At 37.0% G+C, this 20,419-nt stretch overlaps 1 protein-coding gene across 1 annotated transcript in view; it reads right to left on the reverse strand.

Moving 5' to 3' along the window:
- The window catches only part of LOC139736881 (glycine cleavage system H protein-like), a 28,332-nt gene that overhangs the window by 1,212 nt on the left and 6,701 nt on the right, over positions 1-20,419 (reverse strand). Inside the window, exons 2-4 of the mRNA XM_071647541.1 lie at positions 5,927-6,009; positions 2,151-2,214; positions 408-539 (exon numbers count right to left, since the gene is read on the reverse strand). Coding sequence (XP_071503642.1) covers positions 408-539; positions 2,151-2,214; positions 5,927-6,009 — 279 coding nt within the window. The remainder of the gene's footprint in view (positions 1-407; positions 540-2,150; positions 2,215-5,926; positions 6,010-20,419) is intronic.

Genomic DNA, 20,419 nt, shown 5'->3' on the forward strand with positions numbered 1-20,419 from the left:
TCAACCTGGCAAAACACTTCACAAATGTTATTCTTTTGTGGAGTTGGTACAAAGTGCTGAAATGAAAATGGTTATGATTTGAGTGGTGTATCTATCACGTAGCATTTCAACCAAAGTTCTTGCATCATAGTACCCTTTATGAATGACTGAATTACCCTCCTATAATGAGGAAGTTTATCTGTTAGTGCTTCATATATTATTGGATGCCATTTGACAATGCAAAGAAATCCAACAGAAATAAAGTATATTGTATGTCATTAGACAGCTTACCAAGGTGAAAGTTTTCTGGGTGTATAACTTTTCCTTTGTGTTTACAGGGGTGTTTACTGACACGTCTACTTTTCTTTCTATTCTATCATTTTTCTTTCTTTTTACCAGTAGATATAAACGACCTGTAGAAACCTCACCTTCATCATAAGGAGAAACATTTACGAGTCCTGGTTCTCCCTCCAGGGCAGTATTCACCTCCACCACTTCTCCTGATACAGGAGCATTTACATCACTTGCTGCTTTCACACTCTCTACAGTACCGAATGGCTCTGAGGAAGAAAAGGGACGTTCCTAATACAGTGTTAATGCAGTAACAAAAGCAAATCAATCCAAATTCTTCTTGAAGGAAATTCTGCAAACTAAACTTTTCAGGCTGAGCCACTTTGTAAATTTGCAGATGAGAGTATTCTTGGGTAAAATATCCCCCCCCCACAAAAAAAACCCACATTTTTATGCATACATTTGTAGTTATGTGGATCAAGAAATTCATAAAGAAATCACCCTGCAAAGCATTTCATGTTTAAATTATAAGAATGTGTAATGGGTAATTCCATAGAATAGGGACCCACTTTGTGACATGCCTATTTTGCCAATAAAATCAGAAAATCAGATTTTTGTTCAACATAACTTTAAAAAATCATTCATATTGAGTAAGTCCCTTGAAAACTGACTGAAAATTAACATTCTAAACTGAAATTGAAGGAAGTCAGCATACCAAATTGCAGTGTATGGGGGGGGGGGGGAACTGGTTCACTATGTAAAGGGGACACCATTGGTGTCCCCCTTACACGGTGAACCATCCATTTTGGCATCTTACCACATATTTCAAACTAGTTCTATGTTTGTTTCAATAGAAGTGATTATTTTGAAGTAAGAAATCAACTATACTATTGAAAAAATGACACAACCCCTATTTTTGGCCAGGAAAAAGATTCTTCAATGTTTCCTGTGTAAGGGGGACACCAAATATTATTTTTGCATTTTTTTTCAAATTAATAGAGTGGTCAATTTTTTGATACCTGTTACAAAGAAACCACAGCTACATTGTAAAATATACCAATGAGGAGCAATTCTTGTTGTGATAAGACAAAAAAAATTAGCTATCACTGTGCCCCGACGCAATATTTAGGGGGACACCAAAGCCAATGTGTGAAAATTATAATTTGGTCTTTTTTTCAAATTTATTTATTTTACCCCAATTTTCTCTTGAAATCTTTTAAACTATGTGATTGCTACCAAAATAACAACAAACAGTTCAACACTGGTCCTTAATATGGATTCCACACTCATAAATTAAGGTTTCTCGTGTAAGCAATAATGGGGACACCAAAACCTACACGTGAAACGTCTTTCTTGGGATTTACGTGCGCAAATGTGTATATCAATTGATGCATGAATTATATTTATAGTGTTCAAAATTTGCTCGTCTTTTATCATTTTTGACCCCTTAAAATAGACTTTAATCCACAAACAAGCTGTAAATCTGTCTAACTGGTGTTACAGTAAAATGTCACACAATTTTGCCCCAAAACATTGTGATTTTGCACTTTTTGTCAAAATTCATGTGGAACTTTGAAGAAGCAATTTCTATATTTTACTTTGAAAAGGAAGATACTTACCTGAATAAGAGTATTCAGAAGTAAAATTGATTTAGGGTATGTAATTTTTAAGCAATGACAATATGAAGCAAATAGAAGGGGCATTTAACTAGTGGGATCCTTTTTAATGGAATTACCCTAATACAAGATGTCATTTTTTTGTCAATCTGTTTAAAGGCTGCACTGCGTATTCAATGTAAACAATCTAAACAATAATGATCTTGTTCAACAGTAAATCATGATTAATTATAATTTCTTTAAACAAAATTTCACATTGCTAACCTGCTCGCTCATATGTTGCTCCGACCTCTGGAAGTTCAATGAATACTACATCTCCGAGTTGACCCTGTGAGTATCAGAAAAAAACCCACACACATACAAAATAAGCACACAAAATTACTTGATATTACCACCGTAAAACACATCACTCAAATCAGGCTGCATTTAATGGCATTAGGACATCTCATACTGATAAGCCATCATATGGGTCTCACTTGAAATTGATAGGCCACTTTAGATAGTACAGTCAACCTCGTCTAAGTCAAACTATTGGGACTGACGAAAACACTATGACTTACATTTCTTCATGAATTTTCATAATGCAATGTCTTTTTATGTTGGTGTTGACCATTAAATTATAGTCGACAGTAGCGACATGTTGCATAGGAAACAGAGTTTTTGTTTCATTTGAGTTTGTATACAAGAACTTTGAAGCTCAATTATTGGACTGCAATAACTGAAATGCATTGGATGTATTTTTTTATTTTTTTGTGCAGTCACAACCATCGTGGTAAGGGTAAGAGTGTGGGCAAATTACATGCACAGTATTTATCTCCATTCTTCACTCCTTATCAATCACATCATTCATCATCAATAATACATAAACAATCACCAAAAAGTGCAGAGGACACAAATAAGTCATAAGAGTGAACACAAATCTTGTACTGGTTTTGAGTTGGTTTTATACGTGGTAACTCACATAACAGAGTCAAGATCTTATGTTCATACCATGCGGCTTCACCGCCTGAATTGCTGAATATTGTCACTAAACACACACTTTAATATATGAGCTATCATGTTGTGTGTTCCCGCCGAGGGATACTGTATACGCCATATATTTCGTGAGTCTCAATTTTCGTGAATCAGGAACTCTCGACGATTTTGCGAGTTGTTAAATTTGCGATTGTGGAGTCCTGTACTGAACGGACAAATGTACATGCATATGTCACATTCACATCGGGATCAGAGTTAATATTTTCGCGTGTCTTTAATTTCGCGAATAGCACCCAACTCGCGAAATTCGCGAAAATAAAAACCTCGCGAAATATTCGGCGTAGACAGTATACAACATATGCCTTGGTGTGATTCTTGTCGTATATCTTGCATATATGGTCTGATACACAATAATCAACGAAGGAATAAAAGCCCTACCCATGCGCGTAACCACCAGCCAACCAAGCTAGAGTTTCTGACGGTGTGGGCATGTTGGCAGAAACAATATATGTTAACATTTTCAGAGCAGAATTGAATAGGACCTGCTGGGACTGGGATGTAGTGTAATGTACACAGATGTTGCGCATTGGTGCTGTACTTGATTGTGAGGGTTTGCTTTTTGTTTGGTTTTGTTTTTGTTTTTTTCAAAACCCTACTGTGGCCAAGGAAAAAAAAATGACTTGTGCAATGGCAATAACATGTATTCACACAAATCTGGACTTGAAATTAACTTTGACATAGCCGAAATTCGACTTGTAAATTTTGACTTGTGAAAGATTATTTCAGAGAAATAAGTAAAGAGATACTTTAAAGAGTTTTCGGCTTTTGCAAGGTCAACTTAGGCAAGGCTGACTGTATATGAATTGGGATATATTCTCCTCATGACCCATTTACAGCTACTCATTTCATCTGCCCCTTTTATATTTAAATGTAAATAATGAATTCCACTGTGCACGAATAGTTGTTGTTATCTAAGGCAAGTTCAGGAGAGCTTCCTGGCTATCAACTTTTAATATAAAGGTATGCAGGAAATTTTAACAGTACTACAAGGAAAGGACTTTGTGTTTGCTGCATGACAGATATAATATAATATGTACATCACGCATAATATGCATCACAGCATGTATTTTCATCTTGAAAATTTGTACTGACTCCACATAAGGGCAACATTCATTACGTCATCGTTTACCCAGTTGAAGATCTGCAACAATGCATCACGTGATGTAATCGAGCCAAGTAGGGATTGATATATCATTGGCCGCTGCATCATATAGGCTGCCTGCACCCAGTCCCAACCACTGCATTGATGTGCATGCAGGATAATTTAACTAGCATAGATCTACTGTACATGCTTGCGTTTAGCCAATGGCCAATGCTTTGACATGTTACACCATGCTGTTTGAAATTCTCTTTGTCACTGAAAGGATGTGACTCATAGGTGATGTCATATCCAGTCAAATAATAGCCTTTTGACAAGGCCTTCAGGCTGAAAATGAGACTACCTGTATGGAAACAAGTGAGTGCAGGGCCAAGTGGTGCAGCTGGGAAGCTTCTTTAACCCTAACTAGGCCGGGGAGGGGGGGGGGGGGGGGCCTCAGAGGCCCCCCCTCGACGTTCCGTGCGATGTATCGCAATCGCAAAAAGCTATCGCTGCGACGTTTCATGACTTTTTTCTTTTGAGTCTCCCGCATCTTTTGACACCAAATTTGCGACGCCCGGACGCGCGGTTCCGAAGTTACGCATAAATATGTACATGCATGTCAGACCAAAAATTGCTCAAAAACGTGAATTCGTGTACAATTTCAATGCAAACTGTGCTTGCAGGCAAATTTCATAAAAGCATGATTATTTTGGTGTTTTATTGATTAAAATCAATGAATAACATATTTTCTTGTTTGGAGCGATGTCGCGAACAAATTTCATCGAAAAAACAATGAAAAACATAAAGTCAAAAAAACAACGAAATACATAAGAAATTCAAAAAACAATAAATTAGCATAATTTAGCATAAATGATAATTTTTTGAAAAATTTACTTCATGGTATTTTAGATTACATCATAGGCAATGTGTGTGCCAATTTCCGTCGCGATCGCGCGGTCGACGGCCGAGATCTGGAGGGGGGGGGGGGGCTCTGGGAGGCCCCCCCCCGGCTCTATCAACTACCTAAATAGCCCGGCCTAGTTAGGGTTAAACCTGACATGAAATGTATCTTCTGAAAAAAGTGCACATTTCCTCGACTTGTCACTGACGTATGTTAAGGGTATTATTCCCCCTGCCTTCAGAAAGAGGCAAGTCCAGGATTCTCTTATTATGCGAGAAAAGTGAAAATATGCTTAATTTTCTTTATCTTTTCTTTATACAGTTGTATACATGTGACATCAAAATCTATAGTAGTCTTCTCATCCAGCAGTGACTGGGCAAAAACTTCAAAAATTCATAACTTTTGAACGGATTGTCCGATTTTCCTCAAACTCTCACTGATGTGTTCTACTAATATTGCTGCATTCACTCAATCCACATGTCTATGAAGGTGGACTTGTCTTTTAAGTTCTGCTCCATAAGCGCTGGTACTGATGTGTGTGCATTCTAGCTATACGCATACATTTTTACGAATAATATTCGAATTCCATGTCGATCAGTTAGCTGATCACGCGCACACTCCGCATATCACTATCGTTCAAGAAGTATTTGGAAAAAAATATTGATAGCGCGATCGTTCAATTGAAAGAATTGGGTGAAAGACTAATCTATTTCAAGTTGTTTTTTCTTTTATATTCTCCATAAAATTTATACTGAAACCCCAAAAAACAAAAATTAGAGTGACAAAAAATTCTAATATTTTGTAGAGGGCAAGTCTCACGATATTCTACAAAATAGGAAACATAATCTTCAGGGTATTGGTACACTTTAAAGGTCCTGCCGAGTACTATGTTTTAGCTGTAAGTCTTGCAATAGACTAGTTGACAGAAGATTTAGTTATACGTAGTGTTGAAAATCTACCCAGTGTGTACAAGTTGTGATGTAAACCTATCTGCCATATTCAGGAAACTTATCTTCAACTCACCTGTGCAAAGTCTGTAATGCCTATTTGCCCTGTTTGGTCATCTTGGAGCATGACCCACTCATGATCAGTGCTGTACTTTTTATCTAGAGATGGAAACATAGAAGAGACAAATTACATACATGACGGCAACCAAAATGAAAATTGCAAGACTTGATATCGTCTCACAATCAAGTACAATGTTAGCAAAGATCCTAGTCATCTTTCAAGCTTTCTAATTGTGATATGGCATCATTGGCATGACAACAGGCCACCAACAGGAACTGCTCAATATAAGCAGAGTCCATCCCATCAACAGCTCCCTTCCTTGACTGCTGATGTGCTCAAGAGTTCCTTACCCATAAATTTGAACTGGGAAACAAAACTTTTTCTCATTTTGGTCATGACAAACAATTGCAATTAGATATTTTCTGATCTCATGCCAAACTGAACTTGACACATTTCAGGCAACCTTGAGTAACATATAAATGTAACCAACATCCTACAATGACCAACTAAAAGTTCCGAACAATGCAAAATGACTCATTTTCTGACTCCAGAGTGTCCATTTGAAACAGACAAGGTATGGAAAATGGACACTATCATTTCCTTATCATTACTGTTTTCATTATTACTACTGTTAGGAGCTATATAGACTACATGAGTCTGGGATCTTTGAGTATCACCATCATTGATAATATACATTTACAATATGTACAGCTGTATATGAAATTCTAGTCTTATCTACTCAATGTGTCAAAATGGGTCATACAGTTTTCGTTCATATTTTTTTTCATTCATTTCTTCTTTTTTTTCATTTCCAACAGAAACACATAAATATTTTACAGAAATTGAATACTGGTACACAGATTACACAACAACACAAAATAAAAGATAAGTTTACAGAATAATTATACTGAAATGCTGGAAATGGGGAGGAATGCAAAAAAGTTAATGGTGGCAGGTTTTTGTTTTTGTTTTTGTTTTTGTCTGCATATCAGGGGTTATCACAACCCAATGTTTAATTCAGTGCATGGCCCACTATTCAAAATATGCTGAAGAATAAAACTGTCTTTCTCAGGACATTTTTTCATTTAAAAAAATTTGCCATCATACAATTGCAGACCATATCGACAACACAACTTGAAAAGAGATCAAGCTCACCTGCATGTATATGCTCGCGCCACTAGCTATGTAGCTACTTACACCAAAAGACTAAAGATACTTTTACTAGTTTTTGCTAGTTTTGATGAAGACAATACATGTAGTAGCAGATGGTGTGAGCAGATTTTTACGGTTTACTAAGCTGTTGAACTAAGCAAGTTTTTGAGATAGAGGTGTTCCTGTCACCATCAAAAAGCACAGTGAACTTACTGGGTAGGGCAGCTGGGATAAGAAGTTTGCATTAATCCACTACATTTTTTGATGCACTAAAGGCAGTGAAAAGCACAGTTGCCACCATTTACAGGCTGAGTACGCTATGCACTGCACTGCCACTGCGCATAACCGCCTGTGACAAAGAGTGCAACAGTCTATGAATCAGGAGTTATCTTCTAATTGTACTATTTCACTTGTTATCCTTTCATTTCTCTTCATATCTTTTGATAGGTTTTCATCCTGTGATATTGACATTTTCTTGATGTGTCCCCTTGAAGACACTTAACAGCTTTTTGGGGCTAGTTTCAGCCCACGGAGTCGTACCAGGTTGTACGGGCTGTGACTCGACTATTCAGCATATAACATGCCAATTAGACTTATGAACTGACTGCAGCAAATAAAGCACATTTCAAAGCCTAAGTGTGTTTGGTGCTGAAAGCCCCCACACACATTCGCAACAACCAGTTATGGTGATTGTTTGTATGTTAATGGACAGATAGAACAATTCTACAGCTTCACTACAGACGGTAACACTACAACACTCCACAGATAGGCATAGACACTAGATCTAGGTAACATGGAATATCTAGGCAACATGGAATATCACAGGCATTACAAAAGTAATGGTAGCGCCTTTCATGAAGAAATGGCATCTATAGACGACCAGTTAGGTATTGGGACTCAATATTCACTTAAAAAACTCCTTTTTTTTTGCCAACTGTTTCTAACAAAAAATATTTTGTCTGGTTGATTTCACAGCATTATGGGAATACAAACAGTTTAGGAGAGCAGATCATATAATCCGACGCTTTTTTTTTCTCTCATGGCTCTGAATTTCGAACTCAGAGGATGAAATTGCAGCCAAAAATAACACCACTTATTCATCAAGTCCTGAAAATTACAAATCTTGCAAAATTATGAAAATTATTCACTCATTATTCACTCTGCTTTTTGGAAAATAGACTTTCAGTGTACCCCTCTACAAAAAGTTATCTTTTAATACGGTTTGAAATCCCATTATAATTCTGGACACGATTTTCATTAAATGGAATAATCAACGTTTTCCACATCTTGTCCTTGCACAGAATCACAATTCATACTGACAATTCAATGTACACATTCGTACCAGTGCAAGAAAAAGAGAAAATCGGCAAATGAGGCTCAAATTTTGTATTGTACAGTAAAAGGTACACTATAACATGAACATTTCAAACAATTCAAGTGATAAAACCTTGTGATAAATCGACATCTTCTAAATCTGAGGTGAAATGTGAATTTCTTAGCGTTTCCTATATCTTTGTGTCACATTTTTTTTTTTCAATCTCGGCCCATACAACGCCCTGTGAGGCTAGTCTACAAAGTCCCATGCATATCGAATGTCATTAGTATGCAGAGATGTGCACGTCCAGAAATACCATGCTGTCCTGTAGTACCATACCTGTATATACCAGGTGTTACAAAAAAAAACATTTCCCACTTTTGACAACTATATCGATTAACACTGATTATTTATGAGGAATAGCTGAATAGTGTACAATTCAGTTGGAGGAGATTTGAATATGATTTGAATATTTGAATATTTGAATTTGAATATTAATCAATTTCATTAGATAAATTATTAATTCTCAAGCTAAGTTCCAGATTTTTGGTCAAATTTGAACCCTCTGTACAAAATTGAACTTTACACAGGAACCAATGATGTGTATGTGAGTGTGTGCTTACAATTACCCTGAACAATAGACATGAATATCTCGAATACCACCTTTTCAGAGCTCTGCTGACTAGGCTTCTGGTCTCTTGCTCCAAGGCACATGAATGCTTTATCAGGCACAGCGATACGATGCAACTGACTCGCCAAAAGCACATGACCTCGAAGCCTCATTTACATAAAGTAAACAGCTACTGTACGCAAAACTGCTGGGGAAGTGTTTCAGGACAATCACAATATCTTGCCTCAGAAGCCATCATATATGATAATATCTACTCAGCAAATTGAAGGAGAAACTATTCTCTAACTGGCAATGTTTGACCCCATTTACAGTGCAGGGCTGGGCCAAGCCCGGGCTGAGACAAGGCTGAGCCCGGCCTTAATTGCAGTACTCAGCCCCGCAAGTCTGTACGTTTACAGTGGAGGGCTTGGCCCAGGCTTCTCATTCAAACCTTTCAGTATTTTGTTGTAGTGGCGCTCTGCTTGAAAACAAACAATTATTACTGGGAGCACGCCGGTCGCAATTTGGTACCGCATTTGGTCCAGTTTGCATTTACAGTGACAAAAGGTCAGGCCGAGCCCGGGCCGAGACTACCTCCAGAGCTTGGCCAAAAATTTGGTAGTCTATCTGCTCTGATTTTAACCTAACTACTAATTGCGCAAACACGAAACTTCGCAGGTAGTGAGTTTGGGGCATACAGACTAGCAGTATGTAAATTATTTCTTTATTGTTGTCCACACATGATGTCGTAACCTCTAGTAATCTCCTAATCAAGCAGTTCCAACACCAAAATTTGAAAAATTCACAACTTTTGCATTGATTGTCCGATTTTCCTCAAACTTTCACCAATGTGTTCTACTAATGTTGCTGCTTTCACTCAATCCACAGTTCTCTTTGGGTTTTGGTTTCCTTTAAAGTAGGCCCGCATAAAGAATCGCCCTCTCTCGGACAACTCGGGGCAGGCACCAGACACGGAGCGAGTCGATCTGGAAACGGCTGTGAATGTGACGTCACCGTATCGAGCCTGCACGCGCACGCTGCAGCTAGCTAGCTGCATGCATGTGATATGCATTGCTAGACTGTAGATCTATGTTTTTCTGCTCGCGATCGCCTCATCGTCAGGAAACTCGGAAGTTTAGTAAAATCAAATCTGTCACTGTAAAGTTCTCATTTAAAACTACGGGATTATCAAAGTAATATAACATTTCCGTGGAAATTCAAGCTTTTTGTTATCAGTAAGTCATTATTTTACCTGTGTACAATCGTCTGCGATATTTCGTTTGTGGGAACATTGTACCTATTCACCTGGATGATGTTTTCTGTTTATATGAAATGCAATCAATAAAGATCACAAGAAAATGAATCTTTGATATTTCTTTTGTGTGATTTTATTTCATTTCTGTGTAAGCCTTTGCTTACACACGGCCATCTCTATTCCGCTATTCAAATATTGTTATCGGCCCTTTTGCGCCAACAGAAAATAATAGTACTGACTTTAGCAAAACGAACTAGAAAGGTTCTACACATGTCAATTTACTGATGAAATCTCACACGAAGTACTGCAAAAACTGTTATTTAGTAAAATTGCAATATGGAGCTGAAATAAACATGTTAAACAATATTTATTAATTTTTAAAAGGAATCTCTTCAAAAGCTTTTTATTTAGATCAAATTTGTGGGGAATATTCCAGATATGCAAAATGAAATTGGCATCATTGTCCGAACGTGCTGCCCATAGAAAACTGTGTGTAAAAAAAGTAACATTGCACTAACTATGCATTGATGATGAGCGATAGTTAATGGTTTGACATCACAGTTCAAACTATCTAACGAAGATGAGGACTGAGTGATTTTTAAAATCTAAATCCAAAAAATAGTCAACGGCAATCACGGTTTACGCCTAGTTAGAAGAAAACGGCACTCAGTACATATAGACTCTAGACTAGAACTAGGACTAGGACTAGTGAGCAGTCAAGGACCGAGAAGATTCTACTCGCCGCTCCGTCGACAGCTGTACGTGCACAGCGCTAATAATAGGCACAGCGTAAACGTTTCGTATGCAATACATACCCCGAATGGCCCTAGCCCTGCTGCCAGAACTTGAAGAAAGTCCAGACGAAAGTCCAGACTCCAAGGTCTAGCGTTGCCGCTAGAGGCCCTTGTGCTGCAGGCCCTGTTGTTTCTGTGCTGAATTTTGCAGGTAAGGTATCTGCTTTATGGATTTTCAATGTTTTTGTGGTTGAGATAAATCTCATGGTGGTCGTATTAACACCAAGGTCGTTTTAACATTCAAACAAATAGTTACAGGGAAAAAATCAGTATCATTAATATGTCTCATGCATTTTTGTGTGAATTTCTTACATATTTCCTTGTACATTTTGACCTTTTGTTTACTATATTTTTTTTTTTGGGGGGGGGGGTGGGGTATTATGGGTTTAAATTTCTTACAATATTGTACTATTTCTTTTGGCCATGCAATTAAGGCCTGTATGCGTACGTTAAAAAATAAAGGGGTATTAATTGGTAAATCCAAATCAAAAATGCATTTTGAGGCCAGATATCTTGATTCAACAACAAAACTACCTTTGCTAATTTCCCCATTTTGGCATAGTCTAAAAAGTTAGGCCCTAGCTCAGACAAAGTCATGCCAATTGAATTGCTAACAGCTAGGCCCTTGCTCTCATTCCAAACTCAAAATCTCACAATCGAACTTCTTGAATCTTGTTCTAGTTCTATTGAACTGAAACTGAAAGGTCTCTATACTCTGATACTTTCCCAAATTCATGTTGATGGCCTGTGGCTGGGCTAATACATACTCACATTTCACATTATTCAATTTGATATGAAATCTGCTACAAACGGTGCTAAAACTTGCCAATTTTGAACATTAGCTGGGTCAAGTCTACTGCGGAGATCGATTTCACCCGCGCCTTCGTCGCCATCTCTCTCCCGCTCCACTACCCGGCCAGCCACGGCGGGATTGCGAGGAAGAGGCTCGTTTTGATACGGTACAGGCTGGCGTTCAACTGCACCTGCACTGCCTGATGATCCATCGACGTCACTTTCATCTTCGTCGTACTCGCCTATCTCCCCATGGTTGTTATCGTAAGAGTCCGAATCATCAAACGAATCCTCCGAATCTGGATCACATTCCAAAATGAGGTCCTCGATATCCAAGTCAGAGGTACCTTCTGCCATTTTCAACAAGAAAGTCTAGTCGGCTTCGCATCCTACACGTATTAGCTTGGCTTTGTATACAGCTAGCCATATGCTAGCTAGCGCTAGCTCGCGCTCGCTCTCTCGCATAAGATCGAGGCCTCATCACGGTGACGTCATCTTCCCGCTGAGAGTACAAACGAGCTGTTCTCTGGCTTTATTAAAACTAGTTATTCGTTTTATTAAGAAGGGCCTATCATTGGTAAGCGTTTCTAGGTGAATTCGAAACATGGTTAGGTGGAATCTATGGTACTTCCTCGTTATAATGAGGTATATATGACCCTGGTTTATGCATAATTTAGATTTCTATGCGTGCCTACTTTAAACTTGATGGGTTCATCGTTCCAAGACTTATCTAAACTAATTTCAAAGCTGTAGACACTGGGTGCATGTTCAAAGTTATTTGTTAAACTATTCCAGGGTTTCCTGATACGCATGTTGAACAAGTTTCTTTTTGTAGTGGGGCAATTCCACGGTAACTAGGACACAGGTGCCAAAAATTCAAAATGATATTTGTTTCAAACACCATACATTTTCAGACAGTACTTGAGTTGAAGTTTTAAGAATCATTATGTTTTTCAATAAAAGCGGCCATTTTGATTTTCAAAATGGCTGCCAAAATATGCCTATAACTCAATGGTGAAAAGAGTGTATTGTCGCATAACTTACTCTCTGTATATCCACTTTATCAGTACTCTAAGCAACAATCTTTCATATGTATGCAGTTACCAGAGAAGTCTGTTACCACACGATAGAAAAAAAAGCTGGTAGCTTTAAAGAATTTGATAAAAACTGTTAATTACTTTGATAATGATGGATGTAACGTCAGTTACCAAAAACAAGGAATTTTTAAGTTTATTCATCAAAGGAAGTGAGCTGTATGATGTAACTTGGGATTTCTAATGTATGCCCATATGCCTTTATTTTAATACCAGAAATAAGGATATTTGGCATACTGGAGAGTGAAAATGAACACTACAAAATGTGTAACGTCAGTTACCGAAACGTCATACACGAGTATGTAACGTCAGTTACCATGACAGTAATTATAACTGAGGCAATTTTTTTGACTTTTGGCCATTTCAATACATCTGGGAAGCCAACTTACAACAAAGAGCAGCAATCCCTTTCATAGGAAATGATGTCATTACCATGGTATGTCCATGGATATTTTTTTTTTATTTTATTTTATTTCTAAATTCATTTATTCATTCATTTACCATGATTATCTTTTTTTTGAGGGGGGGGGGGGCTTGAGCTTTCGATTTTTGATTCAGCACAAGTTTAAGGTTAAATCATCTGGAAGTTTAGTTTGCCACATGCAGTATATATGCACTCAAATTAGTACATTCCCAGTCCTACAGGATGATAAATCTACCAAAGTTTGTAGGCCTAATCAGTGACATGATTGCATGTTAACCACATTTTCTACAAAAAAACAAACAAACAAACAACCTTCTGCACAGCTGTATACCAACAGTTTAACAATCTTCACCAATGTTTGCTTTTGCTGGCATTTTTCTTTTTTTTTCAGGAAGCTTAGTCAAGGTTTCTACCACAAGGCAAATGCACAAACAGATATTTCTTCTCTTGCACTTAAATGTGTGGTGTAGTTAACATGGCTCATCTTGTGTACGTCAGGCATGTACTCATTATTGTTTGAAACTTAACACCGATGTTGCTCAAAGTGAGAGAGGATTCTATAGGGTTTTAAAAAAATTGTTCATACAGTGTTTATTTGTTGATTACTTTATTCTATTCATGCAGGGACATTTTGTAATACAACACATGATAATTATGAACAGGAAGAGTTTTTTATACTGATTTTAGCATTCTTTCGTTGCAAAGTCCGATTTCTTGGTATCTCGAATGGATTTGCAAGTCGTGATATATCAGTGAAAAGGAAAAGAAAAACAGTTAAATTACTTCAAGCTAGGAGTAAAACAATAATGCTCTTTTGACCAAAAAAAACATTTATTTTTCTTCTTCACAGAGAAATATTAAAAGTGCAACACTTTTCATTTAAATCAATTGATGATGGAGATCATCAGGAGTAAAATAAAGAAAAGAAGGAGAAATATATCACAATAGATTTCATACATATTTATGCATATTTATGAGTTGATACATGTTTTTTTTCCCCATGACCTGGAAGATATTTTGATATTTTTTTCAAGCACAAAAATATCCATGTTTTGTGTAGTACTACAAGGTATTATGGGTGGAGCACTCTATGTAGATAAAAACTTTCCTGTTCATTAAAAAACAAACAAACAAACAAACAAACAAAAAAGCCCTTAGCCATGTCCATATATTCATACTTGGAACTGCTTAATCTATTAATGGCTCTGTATAATCATAAATGTTGAATAAAAATTAAATATTCAGACAAATGTCAAGAAATATCCTCTTGTGCATTTACATTATTTTTGCCCAACTGTGCTATTGCATGGGGGGGGGGGGGGTGCCCCCTAAGGGCCCACCCAATATTACTTGTGTCTTTAGATTTTGTTTTAATTTGTTGCTGTAGTTGCCTGGGATTGTCACTGGTACATTGCAGCAGTATAATAACCTGTTAAATAAATTAGTTCTCTGTAAACCCCACGGCAAAGTATGTGTAACGTCAGTTACGTAACGTCAGTTACTGACATGTTTACCTTTAAGTTTTCATAGAACACAAAGAAAATGGACTACTGTTTCATTTCATTGTGTATTTATGACTGATGAACTAAGGTATGACTCCATATCAACCAAATCATTCTGAATGGTCAGAATTATGAAATATCACATAGCTATTCCCAATCATGATTTTGCATGTGTAAACCCTATGGCAAATGTAAGCGTAACGTCAGTTACGTAACGTCAGTTACCGTCATGCCTTCACTGAAATTGGCATGGTGGTAAAAGGAGACAACTACAGTGCACATTATTTTGCACACCTGTTCCTAAGAACCTAGGTGTATTGCCATATTAAACACATAAAGGCTAAAAGCCAGGGACATGAGATATTTCCATTTACTTCTACACCATAATTTCCCATGTCCTTTTTCCGTAACGTCAGTTACCGACACATTTTCACTTGCTATGTGATAAGAAATGCAGTTTGAGAGAAAAACTTTCCACCTATTTCTTCATTCTCATGAACTTATTCATCAATGCTAATTGCAAGCCCAAGGTGCTTTCATTCACAAAACTACAAGGTAAACAATTTCATGAAAATCCTTACGTGTAACGTCAGTTACCGTGGAATTGCCCAGTGGTATGTGATCTAAAAATATGCAACTTTTTACCATGTCCTCTTTTTTTTCCTTGTTTTGATATCAGACCTAAATCAGGCACTACCTTTTAATCATATTTATGAAATGATTTAAATGATTCAATCATATCACCTCTCACCCGGTGGAAAGAGCTCTAAAGTTGGAAGTCCAAGATGCATCAATCTCTGTTCATAAGACAGAGCTCTTATTTCATTTATCGGTTTTGTGGCTCTCCTTTTGACATTTTCTGAAGCTAGTATACAACGTATGATTTTTGTTTTTGTTTTTGTTTTTATTCTATTTTTCAAATAAGGACTCCACACTGCATGGGAATATTCTAAATGAGGTCTTAGAAAGCTTTATAAAAAACAATAAGAAATAATCCTTGTTTTGATATACAAATGTTCTTAATAAATTCATCAATTTATCGGCTGTATTTATTTGTAACTGAAAATGCTGATCAAACTTAAGTGTAGAATCAACCATCACTCTAAGGTCCTTACATAAATCCACATGTGAGAGGGTACAACATTTCCAATATTCATAGTTGCTTTATATCAAGATGAAAAGACTAGTCATAGGTCCCTATACCTATTAATACTATTTCTATGTATGCCACCTGCGCCAAATGATATTCTTGTGAATGAAAGCAAGCTACTAGCGCAGGCAATAGCACCAGCTTGCAGCTGGCGGCTATGGGTCCGGCCCCCATCACACTGCAAATCATTTTTGTCACCACTCCATTCACTGCTCTTAATTTATGCAGAGCATGCACTGATGCACATTTATATTTTGTCAAACAAAAAGAAAAAAAACCATGAGAAGTGTAGTATCATTCTCTATTAGAATTCTTGATCTAGGTAGTTTAGATCTAGATCTATAGGGCCTACTAACTAGATTCTAACTGCACCAGCGACCCCAACACGTTTGTGTTACGGTCGCAGGGCAACTCGTTTTTTAAGTATCTCCTCATATGACTTTTAATACTATGTCTGTACCAGGGTAACCACAGACCAAAATACAGGGTTTTATACACGTATTAAAACTTGCAGCCGTAATGTTAGATAACATACTTACTATCATTAGCGTTGGGACTGATCTACAATATGATTTGCTATAAGAGCCCAGTGAAAGATTTTATCTGAGCTTTTAGTCCTGAAGCACTTCGCATTGTTGAAGTACTTACACGGCGCATGCGCTAACAACACAGTTGTTGTCGATCATGCATTTAACATGCATGGACTGACTGAGAGTATGGATAAAACATAAACAACACACATTCTTATACCCGTGTATACTTACATATAAAAAAAAAGGAAAATATTAATTTGCACATATGCGCAAAATATGCTTCCATGATTCTAATTCTAAAATGGCGAATTGGTTAGAATGGGTATCCCAGAAATCATCTCCAAGATTATGACAGTTCAACTCGTTTTCGGAGGTAATAGTTAGGGATAGCCACTTATATGATATTCGTAATTGGGTCATTCCATGGGGTTGGGTCTTCTCTAGATTTTCATGTTGTGTAGGGAATAAAAGTCATATTCTGAAAAATTTATCAAATAATTGTCTGTGGTTTGCAGTTATTCTTGAAGAGAAATGTGTGAAGAATTACTTGATGAAAAAAAAACAAGCCTGTGTACAAATGTATTTTGTCTATGACTGTTTCACTAATGATGTCCCTTGGTTTTTTGTGGTTTATGTTGTGACATAAATATATGCCATTTTCATGGCAATGTAAAACAGGAATATACAACCTTTCAGCATTATGGCTATCATAATTAAGAGAGGCAAGGTGACTTCTACAAAGACTATAAGGCACATAAACATTTGTCACAAAATAAGAACACCAGAGCATCTTCAAGCAATCTCATACCTATGTTACAAACGATGTCCATGGCAATTTTTGTTGTAACATAGGTATAGCATGGTTTTACATACACTTCCAATCATAATATGATCAGAAACTTTATTTCTATAATGAGATTTACATTTCAGAAGTATTCTTATCCAAAAATTAGCATCAAAATCCTCCAAATAAACGAGAAAATACGGAACATATCACTGTACTTCAGTGCGATGTCCGGTCTCTTCGTGTAACGTAGGTAAGGAAAGATGCGTCTTGCGATAAAAAGAAGAGCTACTAACTTCAGCAATCGTATTCATGTCACTGGCAGTCCTCCCCCAATGGCAGAAAAACTACTCACAGCCAATATACACCTACCTGGACAGCGCAAGATCTGTTTTTCTGCCGTTGTCCATGTAACGTAGGTACAGGAGTTTTAATGTTTCTGATGTCAATTGGTAAGCTTTTATGCTATTTTACGAAAATAATAACATTTGTCATATTCTGTAACTCTATTAGAGATAAAAAAACGACATCTAAACCTCTGAACTGGCCAAAAATACTGTTGACGATGATACTGTAGTCCCACATACTGAGATATTTGTTACAGGTTCATGTTCATAATTTTGATCGCCAAATTTTCCGTCCATGCTGGTCTCTGCAAAAGGAGCATATGATTCCTCTCTTAGAAAACCATACAAAAGTATATCAGTGTATTTTCACTGCAATATAAATTTGTTTTACCTCCCGATTATTGTGAATTTTTGGACCCTTTTGGTCATAAAGTATCTACCAAGGTAGACGTGCTAGAGTTAGTATTAATCATACTAGTTGGAAAACGTAGATGTCCAGACTGCATCTGAACTAGAGAAATAGAGTTTGCCTTATTTTGCTGGTGATATTGAGGGAACTAGAAGCTGTGAAATTCTTTCTCTTTAACAGATTTACTTCGAAAATGTCAATGTTTTCCTTCCAAGATTTCACTGACCTGTTAGATGCTCTGATGAAGTTGTTAACATTTCACAAGGATTCACCATTTCCATTCCATGTTCACCCACTGTGAAGTCTCAAAGCTAAATTGCCAGTGTCCTATTCAGTTTGGGTGGGTAGTGGGTAGGAAAGGCTTCAATAAAATTATGAACCCCAATCAAAATTGGACTATTATTGCTCTAAACTATCATTCAAAAAGAGGGTGACAATTTCGATGGGGGATGAATAAAAAATAGGGCCTATCATTATTTTGGGAGTCTATTGAGGACCATAATCGTAACCGTAACCCTGACCCTAGCCCTAACCTTAGCTAGGACACTGGGGGCAGCAACCTGCCCTTCCTAGCTTACATCAAAACAAGTTTTTAGCATAGAGTATGAAAATGATATTTCCTATATTTTACATGCTATATTATTATTATTATTAATATTTACATCATTTTAAGCATAACCCATTTTTTTTTTCAATTTTGGTGGGAGATACACATGGAACTCTAGCTAATGGGTATGCCAAGAGGTAGAAATGTAAGCAAAATTGTTGAAATTATTTAATTCCATTCATAAACACACAGATACATCAACAGGAATATATAGTCAACCCCGACAAAAATTTTCTTTTAATTTTTTTATTCTATTTCTCTTTACACCTTTTGTTCAGTTTGTTGATGAGTCTGCCATGGCTCTTCCTCTGCCACCGCTACGTTTTAAACTACATGAAAGAGTGAAAAGGACACATCCACAGCACTCCACAAACAGAGAGGAAGCCGACAAAGCAACACCCAAGAAGAGCGAATGTAACAAACTAGACAAGAAGAAAACTGCACAGAGGGAAAATGGACAGAAGAAAAAAAAAATCGAGGGCTAAATGGACATTGGACAAAAGAGTAGAAATTAATTTCAAACAAAGAACATGGAGAAGACAAGAAGACTTGTATGATTTCTCTTTATTAGTTTTCTTAGTTGACAACTAGTTGATGATGTTGTTAGTGTATATAAGGTCAAATTGTGTAAAGCTTCACTTTCTTCTTCTTCTTCTGATTAAGTCTGCCTTCTTTCATACCAGAGTTACAAAGAATTGAAGTCTGTGTAACATAGGTATTGTTCCACAGGTGTGCAGTAGATATAATTCCAAAGAACTGTTACAATAGTGTTATTTGTGGGAACATACATAAAGTCTATATGTGTAGGTTTCAACATCTCACACCACAATAAAGGAAATCAGTTGATATGTCGTAGTGTACCTATGTTACAAAGACATACTGTCCGTGTAACATAGGTAGTACACTGTGGGCGAGGTTGTTGACTGAAAACGCCTGATTATAACAATAAAATCATGTTTTCACTTGAATACCCATACAAATCACTTGCTTCAATTGTGGTGCTTTTAAGAATATTGTCATTGTGTCACTCTTGATGAAAAAGTTAAACCTTTGATTGAAATTGTTAATGGTTTGTGGAAACAAACATGTTAATAAAAGTGGCTTGCAGTTGACATCAGAACATACAATCTTACTAATAATGATCTCATGCGCCTGTTAAATAACATGTTGATGTGCTATGGACGAAAAAAACGTGGGTGTGTTCACTGTTATCATTTCAGAACACAAAATTATGAAGGATGTCGACAAATGAAGTCCGTGTAACATAGGTATTTTGCCATACCTGTTTACCCATGCTGACTGAAAGTGTGCGAAGTAATAAACAGATTTCTAGTGGAATAAGTTGAAGAATGGGAGTAACAAATCAGGGGGAAAAAGGAAATTTCAATTTACCCAACTTGAATTTTCAACTTGTATGTCACAATTTCAGTCCCAACCCCATGGAATTACCCAATTATATTCCACATACTAAGAATCTTGCTTTAGGATTGGTCAAGAGCTGATCACGAGATAAAGCGTAGTTTTGCCCATCACATCACCTGAGAAGAACTAGGTCACTTGATAGTACACAGTGCAACGCAATTTCCCTTCAGTGTCGCGCGGTGCGCGCAGCAAATTCATTGTTTTGTCATCTATAAAGCAGGGCTCGACACTAACGGTGGCCCGGGCCACCAAAAACGCGCGTCGGGCCACCAAAATTTCAGAAATGAAGATTTTGGTGGCCCAATCGGGCCCCCAAAA

The sequence above is a fragment of the Diadema antillarum genome, unplaced genomic scaffold (assembly GCF_040938485.1).
Source record: "Diadema antillarum isolate AM-2024a unplaced genomic scaffold, OU_Dant_1.0 seq00000672_RagTag, whole genome shotgun sequence".
Taxonomy (NCBI): Eukaryota; Metazoa; Echinodermata; class Echinoidea; order Diadematoida; family Diadematidae; genus Diadema; species Diadema antillarum.